Source organism: Giraffa tippelskirchi, chromosome 3 (assembly GCF_054371585.1).
Source record: "Giraffa tippelskirchi isolate mGirTip1 chromosome 3, T2T-mGirTip1v1.2.pri, whole genome shotgun sequence".
NCBI lineage: Eukaryota > Metazoa > Chordata > Mammalia > Artiodactyla > Giraffidae > Giraffa > Giraffa tippelskirchi.
Genome location: NC_137277.1, coordinates 96,482,023 through 96,494,727, shown reverse-complemented (window position 1 = coordinate 96,494,727; position 12,705 = coordinate 96,482,023). Strand labels below are relative to the sequence as shown.

The following is a 12,705-nucleotide window of genomic DNA, read 5'->3' as shown; positions in this document are numbered from 1 at the left end:
ATTTTTGGTTAAATTTATTTCTAAGTATTTTATTCTTATTGATGCTATTGCAAATGGGTTTGTTAATTTCCTTTTTAGATTATTCATTGCTACTTTATAGACACTCTACTGAGTTTTTTAATGTTTTAATGTTGATTTTGATCCTGCAACTTTGCTGAATTCATTTATTCTAACAGTGTGTGTGTGTGTGTGTGTGTGTGTGTGTGTGTAAAATCTTTAGAGTTTTCTTTGTATTAGATTATGCAATCAGCAAGTAGGGATAATTTTCCTTCTTCCTTTTCAATTTGGATGTTTTTTTTTTTCCTTAACCTAATTGCTTTAACTAGGACCTTCAGTACTGTTTTGAATTGAAATGGCAGAAATGGGCATCCTTGTTTTGTTCTTTATCTTAGAGAAAAATCTTCTGTTTCCTTCCCCATTGTTTACTATGTTAGCTGTGGGCTTGTCATACCTGGATTTTATTATGTTGAGATAATATCCTTCTACTCCTAGTTTGATGAGTACTTTTATCATGAAAGGATGTTGAATTTATCAGATGCTTTTTGTGCATCTATTGAGTTGATCATATGATTTTATCCTTTGTTCCATTAACGTGGTGTAATACAATGACTGATATTTGTTTGTTGAACCATTCTTGTGTTCCAGGGATAAATCCCACTTGGTTATGATGTATGATCCTTTTAATGTGTTGTTGAATTTAGTTTGCTAATATTTTGTTGAAGATTTTTGTATCTATATTCATTAAGGATATTGTTTTTTAGTTTTCTTTTGATGTCTTTTTCTTTGGTATCAGGGTAATTCTGGCTTCATAAAATGAGTTTGGAAGTGTTCCCTCCTCTTCAATTTCTGGAAGAGCTTGAGAAGGATTGGCATCAGTTCTTTAAATGTGTGGTAGAATTCGCCAGTGAAACCATCTGGTCATGGGCTTTTCTTTGTTGGGAGGTTTTTGATTACCCATTCAGTCTCCTTGCTAGTTATAGATCTGTTCAGAATTTCTATTTCTTCATGATTCAGTCTTGGTAGAATACATATTTCTAGGAATTTATCCATTTCTTCCAGGCTATCTAAATTGTTGGCTTGGAATTTCTCATAGTAATCTCTTATAATCTTTTAAATTTCTGTGGCATTAGTTGTAATATCTCCTCTCTAATAATTTTGATTCTTCTTAATTTTTTTCTTAGTCTAGCTAAAAGTTTGTCAATTTTTTTGATTTTTTGAAAAAAAAGAAAACAATTCCGTTTCATTGATCTCTACTATTGTTTTTCTATTTTCTATTTCATGTATTTTTGTTCTGATGATTATTATTTCCTTCCTTCTGCTAACTTGGGGATTAGTTTGTTTTTATTTTTTTAGTCTCTTGTGTTTTAAAGTTAGGTTGTTTATTTGAGAATTTTCATCTTTTTAATATAGGCAATTATTGCTATAAACCTACCTTTTTGTGCTGCTTTTGCTGCATCTTATAAGTTTTAGTATTTTTTTGTTTTGTTTTCATTTGTCTTAAGATACTTTCTAATTTCTCTCTTGATATCTTCTTTGGCTTATTGGTTGTTCAAGAATGCATTGCTTAATTTCCATATATTTTTGAATTTTTTAGTTTCCTTCTGTTTTTGATTTCTAGCTTCATTGTACTGTGCTTTGAAAGTACACTTACTTTGATTTCAGTCTTCTCAAATTTGTTAAGACTAGGTTGTGACCTAAAATGTGATCTCTTATGGAGAATGGTTTGTGTGTGCTTGAAAACACTATATTCTGTTGCTGTTGGATGAAATGCCATGTATATGATATTTGGTTCATTTGGCCTATAGTATTTTACAAATCCTTTGTTTCCTTATTCTTCTTCTGTTGGATTCTATCCATTATTTAAAGTGAGGTATTGAAATCTCCTAATATTATTGTGTTATTATCTATCTTTCCCTTCAATTCTGTCAGTGTTTCCTTCATATATTTGGGTGCTCTGCTATTAGGTACGTAGATCTTTTAAATTGTTGTATCTACCCAGTTAATTGACCCTTTTATCATTTACCATGTCCTTCCTTGTCTCCTCTGACAGTTTTTGACTTAAAGTCTATTTTGTCTAATATGATTATGGCCCACCCTGGCCCCTGCTCTCTTTCAGTTACCATTTGCATATTTTTTTCTATTCTTTAACTTTCATTCTATGTGTGTTCCTAAATCAAAAATCTTTTCTAGGCAGCATATAGTTGGATTTTTTTTAAATCCATTTAACCATTCTATATCTTCTGATTAGGGAGTAAAATTCATTTACATTTAAGTAGTTATTGATAGAGAAGAACTTAATATTGCCATTTTGTTAGTTGTTTTCTGTCTTATATTTATCCTTCACCCTCTTTCCTCTCTTTTTTTCTTCCTTTATGTTTTGTTAATTTCTTTTGGTAGTGATATGTTTTGATCCCTTTTTAATTTTCTTTTGTGGATGTTCTACACAAAATGGTACCTTCTTGGTGGTTACCAGGGGGCTTACATAAAGCATCGTATATTTATAACAACCTATTTTAAGCTGATAAAACTTAACTTTAATTGCATACAAATACTCTTCACATTGACTCCCTCTTCCTTATACTTTCTATGTTATTGATGTCAAAAAATTACATCCTTCTAAATTATATATCCATTAACATATTTTTATAGTAATAGTTTTTAAAAATACTTTTGTCCTTCAACCCCTATACCAGAAGTAAAAGTGATTTATGTACCATTATTACAGTATTTTGTATTTGTCTGTATATTTACCTTTACTAGCAAGCTTTATACTTTCATATGTTTTTGTGTTGTAGTTCAGCATCCTTTTGTTTGAGCTTGAAGGAATCCCTTTAGCATTTCTTGTAGGCAGTTATAGTGATGATGAACTCCCTCAGCATTTTTTTTTTTTTTAAACATGAGAAGGTTTTATTTTTCCTTCATTTTTCGAGTACCACGTTTTTTTGCCACGTGTAGTGTTCTTGGTTGGCAGTTTTTCCCTTTTAGCACCTTGAATATATCATCCCACTGCCTTCTGCCCTGTAGAGTTCCTGCTGAAAAATTCACTGATAGTATTGTGGGATTTCTCTTCCACATGGTGATTCACTTTTCTCTTGTTGCTGTTAGAATTTTCTCTGTATTTTTCTTTTGACAGTTTGATTATAATGTGTCTTAGTGTGGCTTTCTTTGGATTTTCTATGGTTGGAATCCATTGGGTTTCTTAAATATGAATATAATTTCCTTCGTTAGTTTTGGGAAGTTTGGGGGCACTATTTCTTTAAATAAGCTTTCTGTCCCTTATACTCTTTCTTCTTCCAGGGCTCCCATGATGCATATATTGATTTGCTTATGATATCCCATGTGTTCCTCAGGCTTTCTTCACTCTGTTTCATTCTTTTTTCTGATCTGGTCTTCTGACTGGATAATTTCAAGTGACCTGTCCTCAAGTTCACTGATTCTTTCTTCAGCTTAATTGAACCTAATGTTAAATCCTCCTACTGAATTTTTTTACTTCAATTATTGTATTCTTTAGCTCCAAATTTTCTGTTTTGTTCTTTTTAATGTTTTCTTTTTTGCTGATATTTTCATTTTGTTTATGCATCATTTTCTTGATCTCATAGAGTATCATTATAATGGTTGTTTTCTCTGTCAGGTAATTTATATGCCTCCATTTCTTTAAGATAAATTTGATTTATTTTATTCTTTTGTATGGGCCATGTTTCCCTGTTTCTTCATGTATCCCATAACTTTGTTATAGGATTGGCTCACTTGAAATAAAAGCCACATCTCATAGCCTTTATAGACTGGCCCTTTTTGCAGAAGACTTCTAATCAGCTTGACTAGAGATTCTGGGGGGTCTCTGTAACCTTTTCTTAGAGGGAAGGGAATGCAAATTCTTTGAGCCTGTGTGTGCAATTCTCAATTAGGTAGAGTTGGCTGATTTCTTTTTCCAGGGACTCATAATTTTTTGCTCTACCTGGGGTCACTCTGTGGTACTGCAAGTTCTCTGGTTTTACAATATGTGTTTGTGTTCAGTTGTGTCTAGTTCTTCATGACCCCATGGACTGTAGCCTGTCAGACCCTCTGTCCGTGTAATTTTCCAGGCAAGAATACCGGAGTGGATTGGCATTTTCTGTTCCAGGGGATCTTCTTGACTCAGGGATTGAACCTGCATTTCCTGCAGGTCCTGCATTGGCAGGCAGATTCTTCACCACTCTGCCACCTAGGAAGTCCTGGTTTTACAGTAGCAAGCTGCTATGATGTCCCTTGTTCTCAGAAGCCTCCAGATTTCTGCTGTATGCTCACTCCCCATCAGCATCCTGAGTTAGGTGAGACAGATACCAGCCCCTTCTGCACTCTTCTGAAGAGCTTGAACATCAGACATATGCTCCTTTCACTCCTTTGAGAGGGAGAAGCCTCAGATTGTTCTCCTACCCCTAACTGATTGAGCCATCCTAATCCCTGAAAACCAATTTACCCATTCTTCTTTGTTCTCAGTGGCACCAAGGCATCCAAACTGCAATGGTTCTGTCAGTGCTCTGAATTAGACAAGACAGATACCAGTTCCTCAGTAGCCCTCTGAAGAGCTGGAATGTTAGACTGCTACTGCTAAGTCGCGTCAGTCATGTCCGACTCTGTGCGACCCCATAGACTGCAGCCCACCAGGCTTCACATCCCTGGGATTCTCCAGGCAAGAACACTGGAGTGGGTTGCCATTTCCTTCACAGCCTCTACTTTTCTCTTCACCCCAGTGTAAAAAGTGTGAGCCAGGTTATTCTCTACCACTGCTGAGCTGTACCAGCTTAGAAAAGGGGCTGAGGCAATTAAAGTGAAATTGCTCTTCTTATCCATTTGAATGTGGCTTTTCACAGTTTTGTACTCTGGTACTGCAACATCTTGACTAGATTCTAGAATTCTCATTACAGTATTTTGGTCCATATATTGTTAAATTGCAGTTTCTGTGGGGGAAAGAGAGTGGACCTTTCCATTCATCCATCTTGTGATTCACTCCCTCTGTGACTTACTCTTGGGCTCTGCTGCGTTTGTCATTCTGAGAGTCCTTTCACCGCTTTCTTAGGTTGCAAGCCCTCTTCCCTTCATCCCATATCTTCTTTGTTTACTTACAAGTTATGCTTTCTAATTAATGACACATGCACGAAAAACTAAAATCTGCAAAGAATAAACTTTTTTTTCCCATTCTTCCTTACATTTGATTTGATGATTTCACTCAATATAGACCTCTAGGTCCAAAGTAATTTTGCCTTACAGTGTTGATGTTATTGCTTAGAGAAAAGACTGAGGCTATTCTTGGAGTGCTATGTATGTAAGTCTGTAGCAGCTGGGGATGGATTTCTGGTATCAACTATTGTATAGTCAAACTTTGAACTAGTTCTCATATTTTTGGCTCCATCTGTTTACTCTGTTTTTTTTTTGAGTATAAACTCTTCTCTTAGTCAAGACCCTCCTTGATATTCTACTCATCAGGCCAGCTCCCTCTTTTACTCCAGTTGGAAGAATATATATATATACTCACACACACATATATATATCCTATGTAAATATATATATCCTATATAAATTTATAAATTTTATTTTTATATATAAATACATATATCTGTTTATATATATATAAATATATATATATATATATATATTCATGAGTGAGTGAGTAAGAGGACTACCTAGGTTTAAATTATGGCTCTGAAGTTTCTAGCTGTATAAACTTGGCCATGTCACTTGTGTCTTGATATATTCATGTGACAACCTAGTTTAAGGATTAAATGTAAAGGTACTATTATTGTTAGTATTGCTGTTCTGTTCTGCTTTTTCAAAAATCCTATTTTCATATGACTTTCATATTCCATTTGTTTACATAACTTTCTTTTTTATGTTTCTCTTCATGTCTCTTTTTATATTATTCTTTAGCTTAGTGAATTCTAGGTAATAACAAAATAAACATGTGTGTTCAGTCCTCTTTTTTAAGCTAGAAGCCAAATCTGTTTTTTAATTTTAGAAAATATTCAGTGATTTAATAGTTTTAATGTAATGTTAATAATGTAATCTGTTTTTAAGTGAAATTATTCTCTCTATTCATATATTATCTTTACTATATTTGCCTAGTGATCTAATGACCCAGAGTCAAAATTGAATGGGAATTTTCTTTCTTTTGATAGATTCTTAGTAATAGTAGTGAAACTATTTTAATGCTGGTCAGAATTTAATTCTCTTTAAAGAATTGGAAACAAAATAAAAGAAAATATCAGCATGTTAGAGAAAAGCCTATTGTTCTTTTTTGTGTTACATCAATTGAAAGTTAACAGTTTTATTACATCTTATGAAAAACCAAAAAATGAACCAGAAAATAATGATGATAATCATGATGATGATAGGAGCAACAATTACAAAATGCATAAGTGTACACATGCCATTTAATATATATCATGTTACATATTCTTCATAATAGCTCTACTAGGTAAGCATTTCAGTCCTCATTTTACTTTATGAGGAAACCAAGGTTTAGAGTGCTTAAATAACTTGCCCATGGCCACACAACCAATAAAGCACAAAGCTTTCTGACACAAAGGCCTGTGTTCTGTGATTATGTACAACTAATCTGGGACTTGGGAACCTATAGATTTGAGCAAATTGCATTGATGAATGACTATGCTGCTGCTGCTGCTGCTGCTAAGTCGCTTCAGTCGTGTCCGACTCTGTGCGACCCCATAGACGGCAGCCCACCAGGCTCCACCGTCCCTGGGATTCTCCAGGCAAGAATACTGGAGTGGGTTGCCATTTCCTTCTCCAGTGCATGAAAGGGAAAAGTGAAAGTGAAGTCGCTCAGTCGTGTCCGACTCTTAGCGACCCCATGGACTGTAGCCTACCAGGCTCCTCCATCCATGGGATTTTCCAGACAAGAGTACTGGAGTGGGGTGCCATTGCCTTCTCCAGAATGACTATGACTGCCTCTCAAAGACCTTTGTTTCCCTTTTGCTATGTCTCCTCCCTCTGATACCACAGTGGTCACTGCAGCTACTCATAATACTTCTTTCTCTCATTCCCTTAAAATCCCCATTAACAACTTTCTCATTGGAATCCTCTGTTTTTTTAGTGTCCCAGTCCCAAGTGAGCCCAGGTGGGAATACTCGAACCATCCTTAGTGAGAATAGGAGCAGGCCTGTCTGTATTGCTCAAGTCAAGTAGGATTTCTTATAATAATAGACACTGAGTACGCTTTGAAAAATGAATGAGTAGTGATAAAAAAGAACAGACTAAAATTCCTGATGTAGAAAGAGAGACTGTAGCTCAGGCAAAGGAATTTATCAAGTAGAAACTGTAATATATTTTCGTATAGAAATAATGGTAGTTGAGTTCTACAGTTCAATTAATATCACTAAAATAGCAGTCCAACCTATTTTTAAGTTTTGTAGTATTTGTGGGTTAACCTAGAGACCAAATACGATTTTTATAAAATGCTTCTAAAAGAAAATGCTCTCTGAAGGGCAAATAATAGACAATGAATTTTTTAAACAAACCATTTGTAAATTGAAGTTAATATCTAAGACCATTAACTTGTTGATTACCTTTGCTTGTGCCTTCTCATTTACTTACAAAGTTATAAAGAATGTGATATCAAAAGCTGTTTTTTATTTCATAGTAGTAACAATTGCCCAAATCTTTCCTATTCTTTCTGCTCTTACCCTCAGCATTCATCATGTTACCTTGTATGTAGTTGCTGTTCAGTCACTCAGTTGTGTTCTACCCTTTGCAACCCCATGGACTGCAGCAGGCCAGGTTTCCTTGTCGTCCACTATCTTTGAGTCTGCCCAAACTCACGTCCATTCAGTCAGAGATGCCATCCAACCATTTCATCCGCTGTTGCCTTCTCCTGCCTTCAATCTTTACCAGTATCAGGGTCTTTTCTAATGAGTCGGATCTTTGCATCAGGTGGTCAAAGTATTGGAGCTTCAGCTTCAGCATCAGTCCTTCCAATGAGTATGGGGATGACAGAGGATTGATTTTCTTTTAGTATTGACTGGTTTGCTCTTACCCTCAGCATTCGTCTTGTTACCTTGCATATAGTAGCTATTCAAAAAATTTTTGCATATTGATTGTTTGAGGTTTAATAAGACTATCACTCATCATAAAGAAAAGTATATCTTGAGATACACAGGGTTCTTACTTCAACTTAGCTTTAATTTTAAATTACATAGCATAATTCTAAGTGATCTCTAGGATATGAAATAGATATATAAACACATATGATGTTTTTGCAATATTAATAAAAATAAATTATAAAAATATATTTGGATGTTTATCATTTTTTCCCACTTGACTTATAATTTAGAGGTAAATGATTATTGTAAGATTTAGAAAGCATCTTGATTTAAAAGGCCCCCAAAGCCTTGTGTTCTAACCTATACTTTAAAAAATTTCCTCTGACTGGAACAGAGAATGACCTCTCATTCCAGGAAACATTAAAAGTGCTCTAATGTCCTAGTAATATATCTATCATATGTCTGAAAATAGTGTGTTTGGGGATATTTAGGATGACCTACCTATCTATCTCTCAGATGGAGGAAGGCTGTGACTGGGGAAGAAGGATCACTTACACATCTATTTTAAGTCTGGTCACAAAAAGATACTTATTTCATAAAAGACCCTGTTTTGTCTTTGCAGATGTAACTGTGTGGAACCGCATAATCCTAGTAATACTACATTGAAGGAATGGAGGGAGTCTAATATTTCTGCCTCCGACATAATTTGGGAGAACCTAACTGTTTCGGTAAGTGAAACATGTCTTAAATCTTATTACTATAAGGCCTTTTTTGACATTTTGAATGAATTATTGCCACTAAGGTAAATTATTTTAAATAAATACTATTACAAAAGTGATAGTTTTATTTCATCCATTCAAATATGCATAAGCTAACGGGGGATTGTCTTTCATTATTAAGCTTTTCCAGTAGTTAGTAGTCCTGAATTACTCCAAAAGCACACATATATGGCATAATGTGACTAGATTAACTGAAAGCACATTAAATAAGAGTAATGTTGACCTAAATGAAACCATATGACAGAACTAAGTCAGCCTTCTGTGTAAAGAATGCTTTTACTTCGCTCCATAATACTGCTCCAGCTGTTCAGAATATGTTGAGGGGGAGGGGATGTTTGTTAATATTTTGGTATAAATATTGAACTTTTGGGGAAAACCAAAGTCACTTTTCTTAAAATTTTGGCACCTCCCTCAGAAAGAGTTTTCTTACTTCCGTTTTCTCCTTATCTTCCTTCCATTGAAGAAAGAGAATGACAACATATTTTTCATCTATCAAAGTTAAATCTTATACCTTTAAAAATATTTCTCTTTCCTCTTTTTTATGATATCGTCCCCCCCCATAGTTGAATGTCTCTATTTTTCTTAATCTCTTGTAATATTTGTGCACACCTGTTTCCATCTATACTTACATCCTTTACTTCTGGTCAATCAAATCTCATAATTGGAAAAAATTGGATAGATTCTGCTTTTAATAAGTATTAAAATCTGAGTCATTCTAGTTTCTTTTCTGTTCTTCTCAGTTACAAACATTACAGTCCAAAGCTTCTGCCAATTTACCTACCTGTATAATCTCAAATCCCATTATAACCATCAGCATAAAACTATATGAATTCTAGTTTATTTTATGAGAAACACATTTTAGTAAGTGAGTCAGTTAGTGATACACACAAACCTTTTTTGTTGTACAATTACAAAACTCTAAACATGATTCTTACAAGAGCACTTGACCTGTTGCCTGTTTTTCTCACTTTTCCTCATTAAGTATTTTTTTCAGAATCAAAATTTAAAAAATTCTATCTTTTGACCTGTATTTTACTACCTTTCTTCTTACCCTAGTCATTTGCTCTAAAATGTCTTCACTTTCATTTTTTTTTTGTTATAGTTAACATTTATTCTGTTGTATTTTTCCTTAGAAAAAAGATTACCGAACTTCTTCCTTTCAGAGAGCCATTTAAGTTGACCAATAAAAGAAATGAGCTGAACAAGAAAGAATGCTACAGTTGTTCAGAATTTAGACATGGTTGATCCATTCAGCAATGCATCTTCCATTTATATTCCCCTTTTATAAACTATAAGGATATTATATTTTAAGAGTTCCTTGCTTTTGTCCCCTATCTTGGTGTCCCCTTCAGTACACTTACCCAATAATTTCATCTCTAAATTTTTTAATATGATAATTACTCTATGTGTTTTATAGTCTTGAATAATTTAATGTTAAACAACAATATTTATTCCATATAGTAACAAATCCTGAATCATAAATTTCTAAGAGACTCATAGCACAATTGATCTACCTAGGCATGAGTTAATTTTAAATATTAGAAGTTTTAGGGTCAAGCAGAGTACAGTGAAAAATATTTTGCAATCAAACAATCAAAGCAAATCTAATCCTGAGGTGTGTTTTTTTTTTCCCCTTTGTTAAGTTCTGCACTAGGTGTTAACATTCTGGCAGAAATTTTCATATTATTTTTCATTAGGTAAAAGCACTGTTTGCAATGAGTAATTGCTACTCTTGACCAGAAACAGCATTTATCACCAAAGGGTATTCTACATAATGAAAAAAAACTTACAATTTTAAGTCATTGAGGGCCATAATGATTTGTCTTAATTGTTGTTCTATTTTTTCTCAGCATAACCATCAGGATCATCAAAAGCATTTTATTAATTTTATTAATAAAGCACTGTGCTAATGGCTGTTATAACTAGTGTTGTAAAAATGGTCATGTCATATTTACTCTGTGTATTAGTCATTTGATAATTTTTAATTGAATTGTTACATATCTCATGAACTGTAATTTTTACCTTGCTAACTCAGCAATGGCAAGAACTTTAACTTTCTTTGATTCTCCCAAATAATTGTGTGCATAGTAAGTGTTCAATAAACATTTAATGATTTCAAATTTTGAAAAGCAGTCTCAAATCACAGATTTACTATTTAATGTAAATGTCTTGGTTTATTTTGTTTTCTAGCTTTATTGAGGTATAATTGACAAATAAAAGTTATATATTTAAGGTATAAAATGTGATGTTTTGATGAATATATACAAGGTGAATGATGACCACAGTCAAGCTAATTAACACACATATTACCTCACATAGGCACCTTTTTACTTGGTGAAAACAATTAAGATCTACTCTCCCAGCAAATTTCAATTATTTAATGCAATATTATTAACCATAATCACTGTTATACATTAGCACTTCATAATTTATTTATCCTGCATAAATGAAACTTTGTTCCCTTCAACCAATATTTCCCCATTTTTCTTCTCTCCCTAGTCATTGGTAACTATCGTTCTACTCTCTGCTTCTGAGTTTGACTTTTAGCTTCCACAAAGAAGATAAATCATACAGCATTTGTCTTTCTGTGTCTGGCTTGTTTCAGTTAGCATGTGTTACAGGTTCATTCATGTTGTTGCAGTGACGACATTTCCTTCCTTTTTAAGGGTGAATGATATTCTATTGTATATTTATACTACAGTTTCTTAACCCATTCGTCCATTGACAGACATCTAGGTTATTTTCATATCTTGACTATTGTGAATAATGCTTAATTCAAGTGTTTTATAGCAAGCTAGAGTACTTAGGTTTCTATGTTTATATATATATTTTAACAGTATATCAAAGTCTGTCATTATAAGGAATTCCTGGACAAGGTTTAAAATATTCACAGGCAATTAACTAGCAATTGGTTAAGAATTGTTTCAATGCCAGAATTACATATTTAGCTTATACATAAATAAGGGGCAGGACACTAATGCCAATTCTAATTTCTTATTTTATCAAACTTAATTTTTACCAACTTATAAAATTGTTGAAGCTTAAAACGTGTTGAAGAATAATTAGTAGAAATGAGTTTGTCAACAAGCATTTTTTTCATTTTTGTAAGTGAAACCATATGTGAGACTCAAAATAAGAGAACAGGATTTAGATTTAGTTTTCTCTTCCAAATCTCAGGACTTCGTGTGTGTATGTGTGTTTTAAGGGTACAGTTGGTATAAACCAGAAAATAAATGTAGAATATAGTAGCTCACAATTTTTCCTTTTTAAATAACATACTGCCCCCCTAAAAGAAAGAAAAATATACTTTTCAAATTTGCTTTGAATTAAAGTGACTAGGCAGACTAATGGCAATGTATTATAGCTTATAAGAAACTTAAATAATTCTTTAAATGGTTTCTATATTACTAAGAATTGAGAACAAGACTCAACCAAGTCCAAGACTTGGAAGTCTTTTATATCTGCACAAAAGGTTGAAGATGATCACAAACATATAGGTAATGTGTTTACAAAGGAACTTTTAGCTCCTCTTTGTATTTATCCCTTCTTCTCTTTTTCATTTACTTTTAATTGGAGGATGATTGCTTTACAGTGTAGTGTTAGTTTCTGCCATACAACAGCATGAATCAGCCATACGTATACATATACCTGCTCCGTCTTGAACTTCTCCCCCAACATCCCACCCCTCTAGGTCATCACAGAGCACCGGGTTGAGCTCCCTGTGTTACACAGCAACTTCCCACTAGCTATTTTACACATGGCAATGTATGTATTTCAGAGCTACTCTCAATTCATCCCACCCTCTCCTTCACCCATTCACAAGTCCAGTCTCTATGTTTGGGTCTGTATTCTTGCCCTGCAGATAGGCTCATCAGTATCATTTTTCTAGATTC

General features: G+C 33.7%; 1 protein-coding gene across 2 annotated transcripts in view; it reads left to right on the top strand.

The window, feature by feature from the left end:
• SLC4A10 (solute carrier family 4 member 10) overlaps positions 1–12,705 on the top strand; it is a 450,611-nt gene that overhangs the window by 397,227 nt on the left and 40,679 nt on the right. For both annotated transcript variants that reach the window (XM_081581599.1, XM_081581598.1), the window contains one exon: positions 8,656–8,761. In XM_081581599.1, coding sequence (XP_081437725.1) covers positions 8,656–8,761 — 106 coding nt within the window. The remainder of the gene's footprint in view (positions 1–8,655; positions 8,762–12,705) is intronic.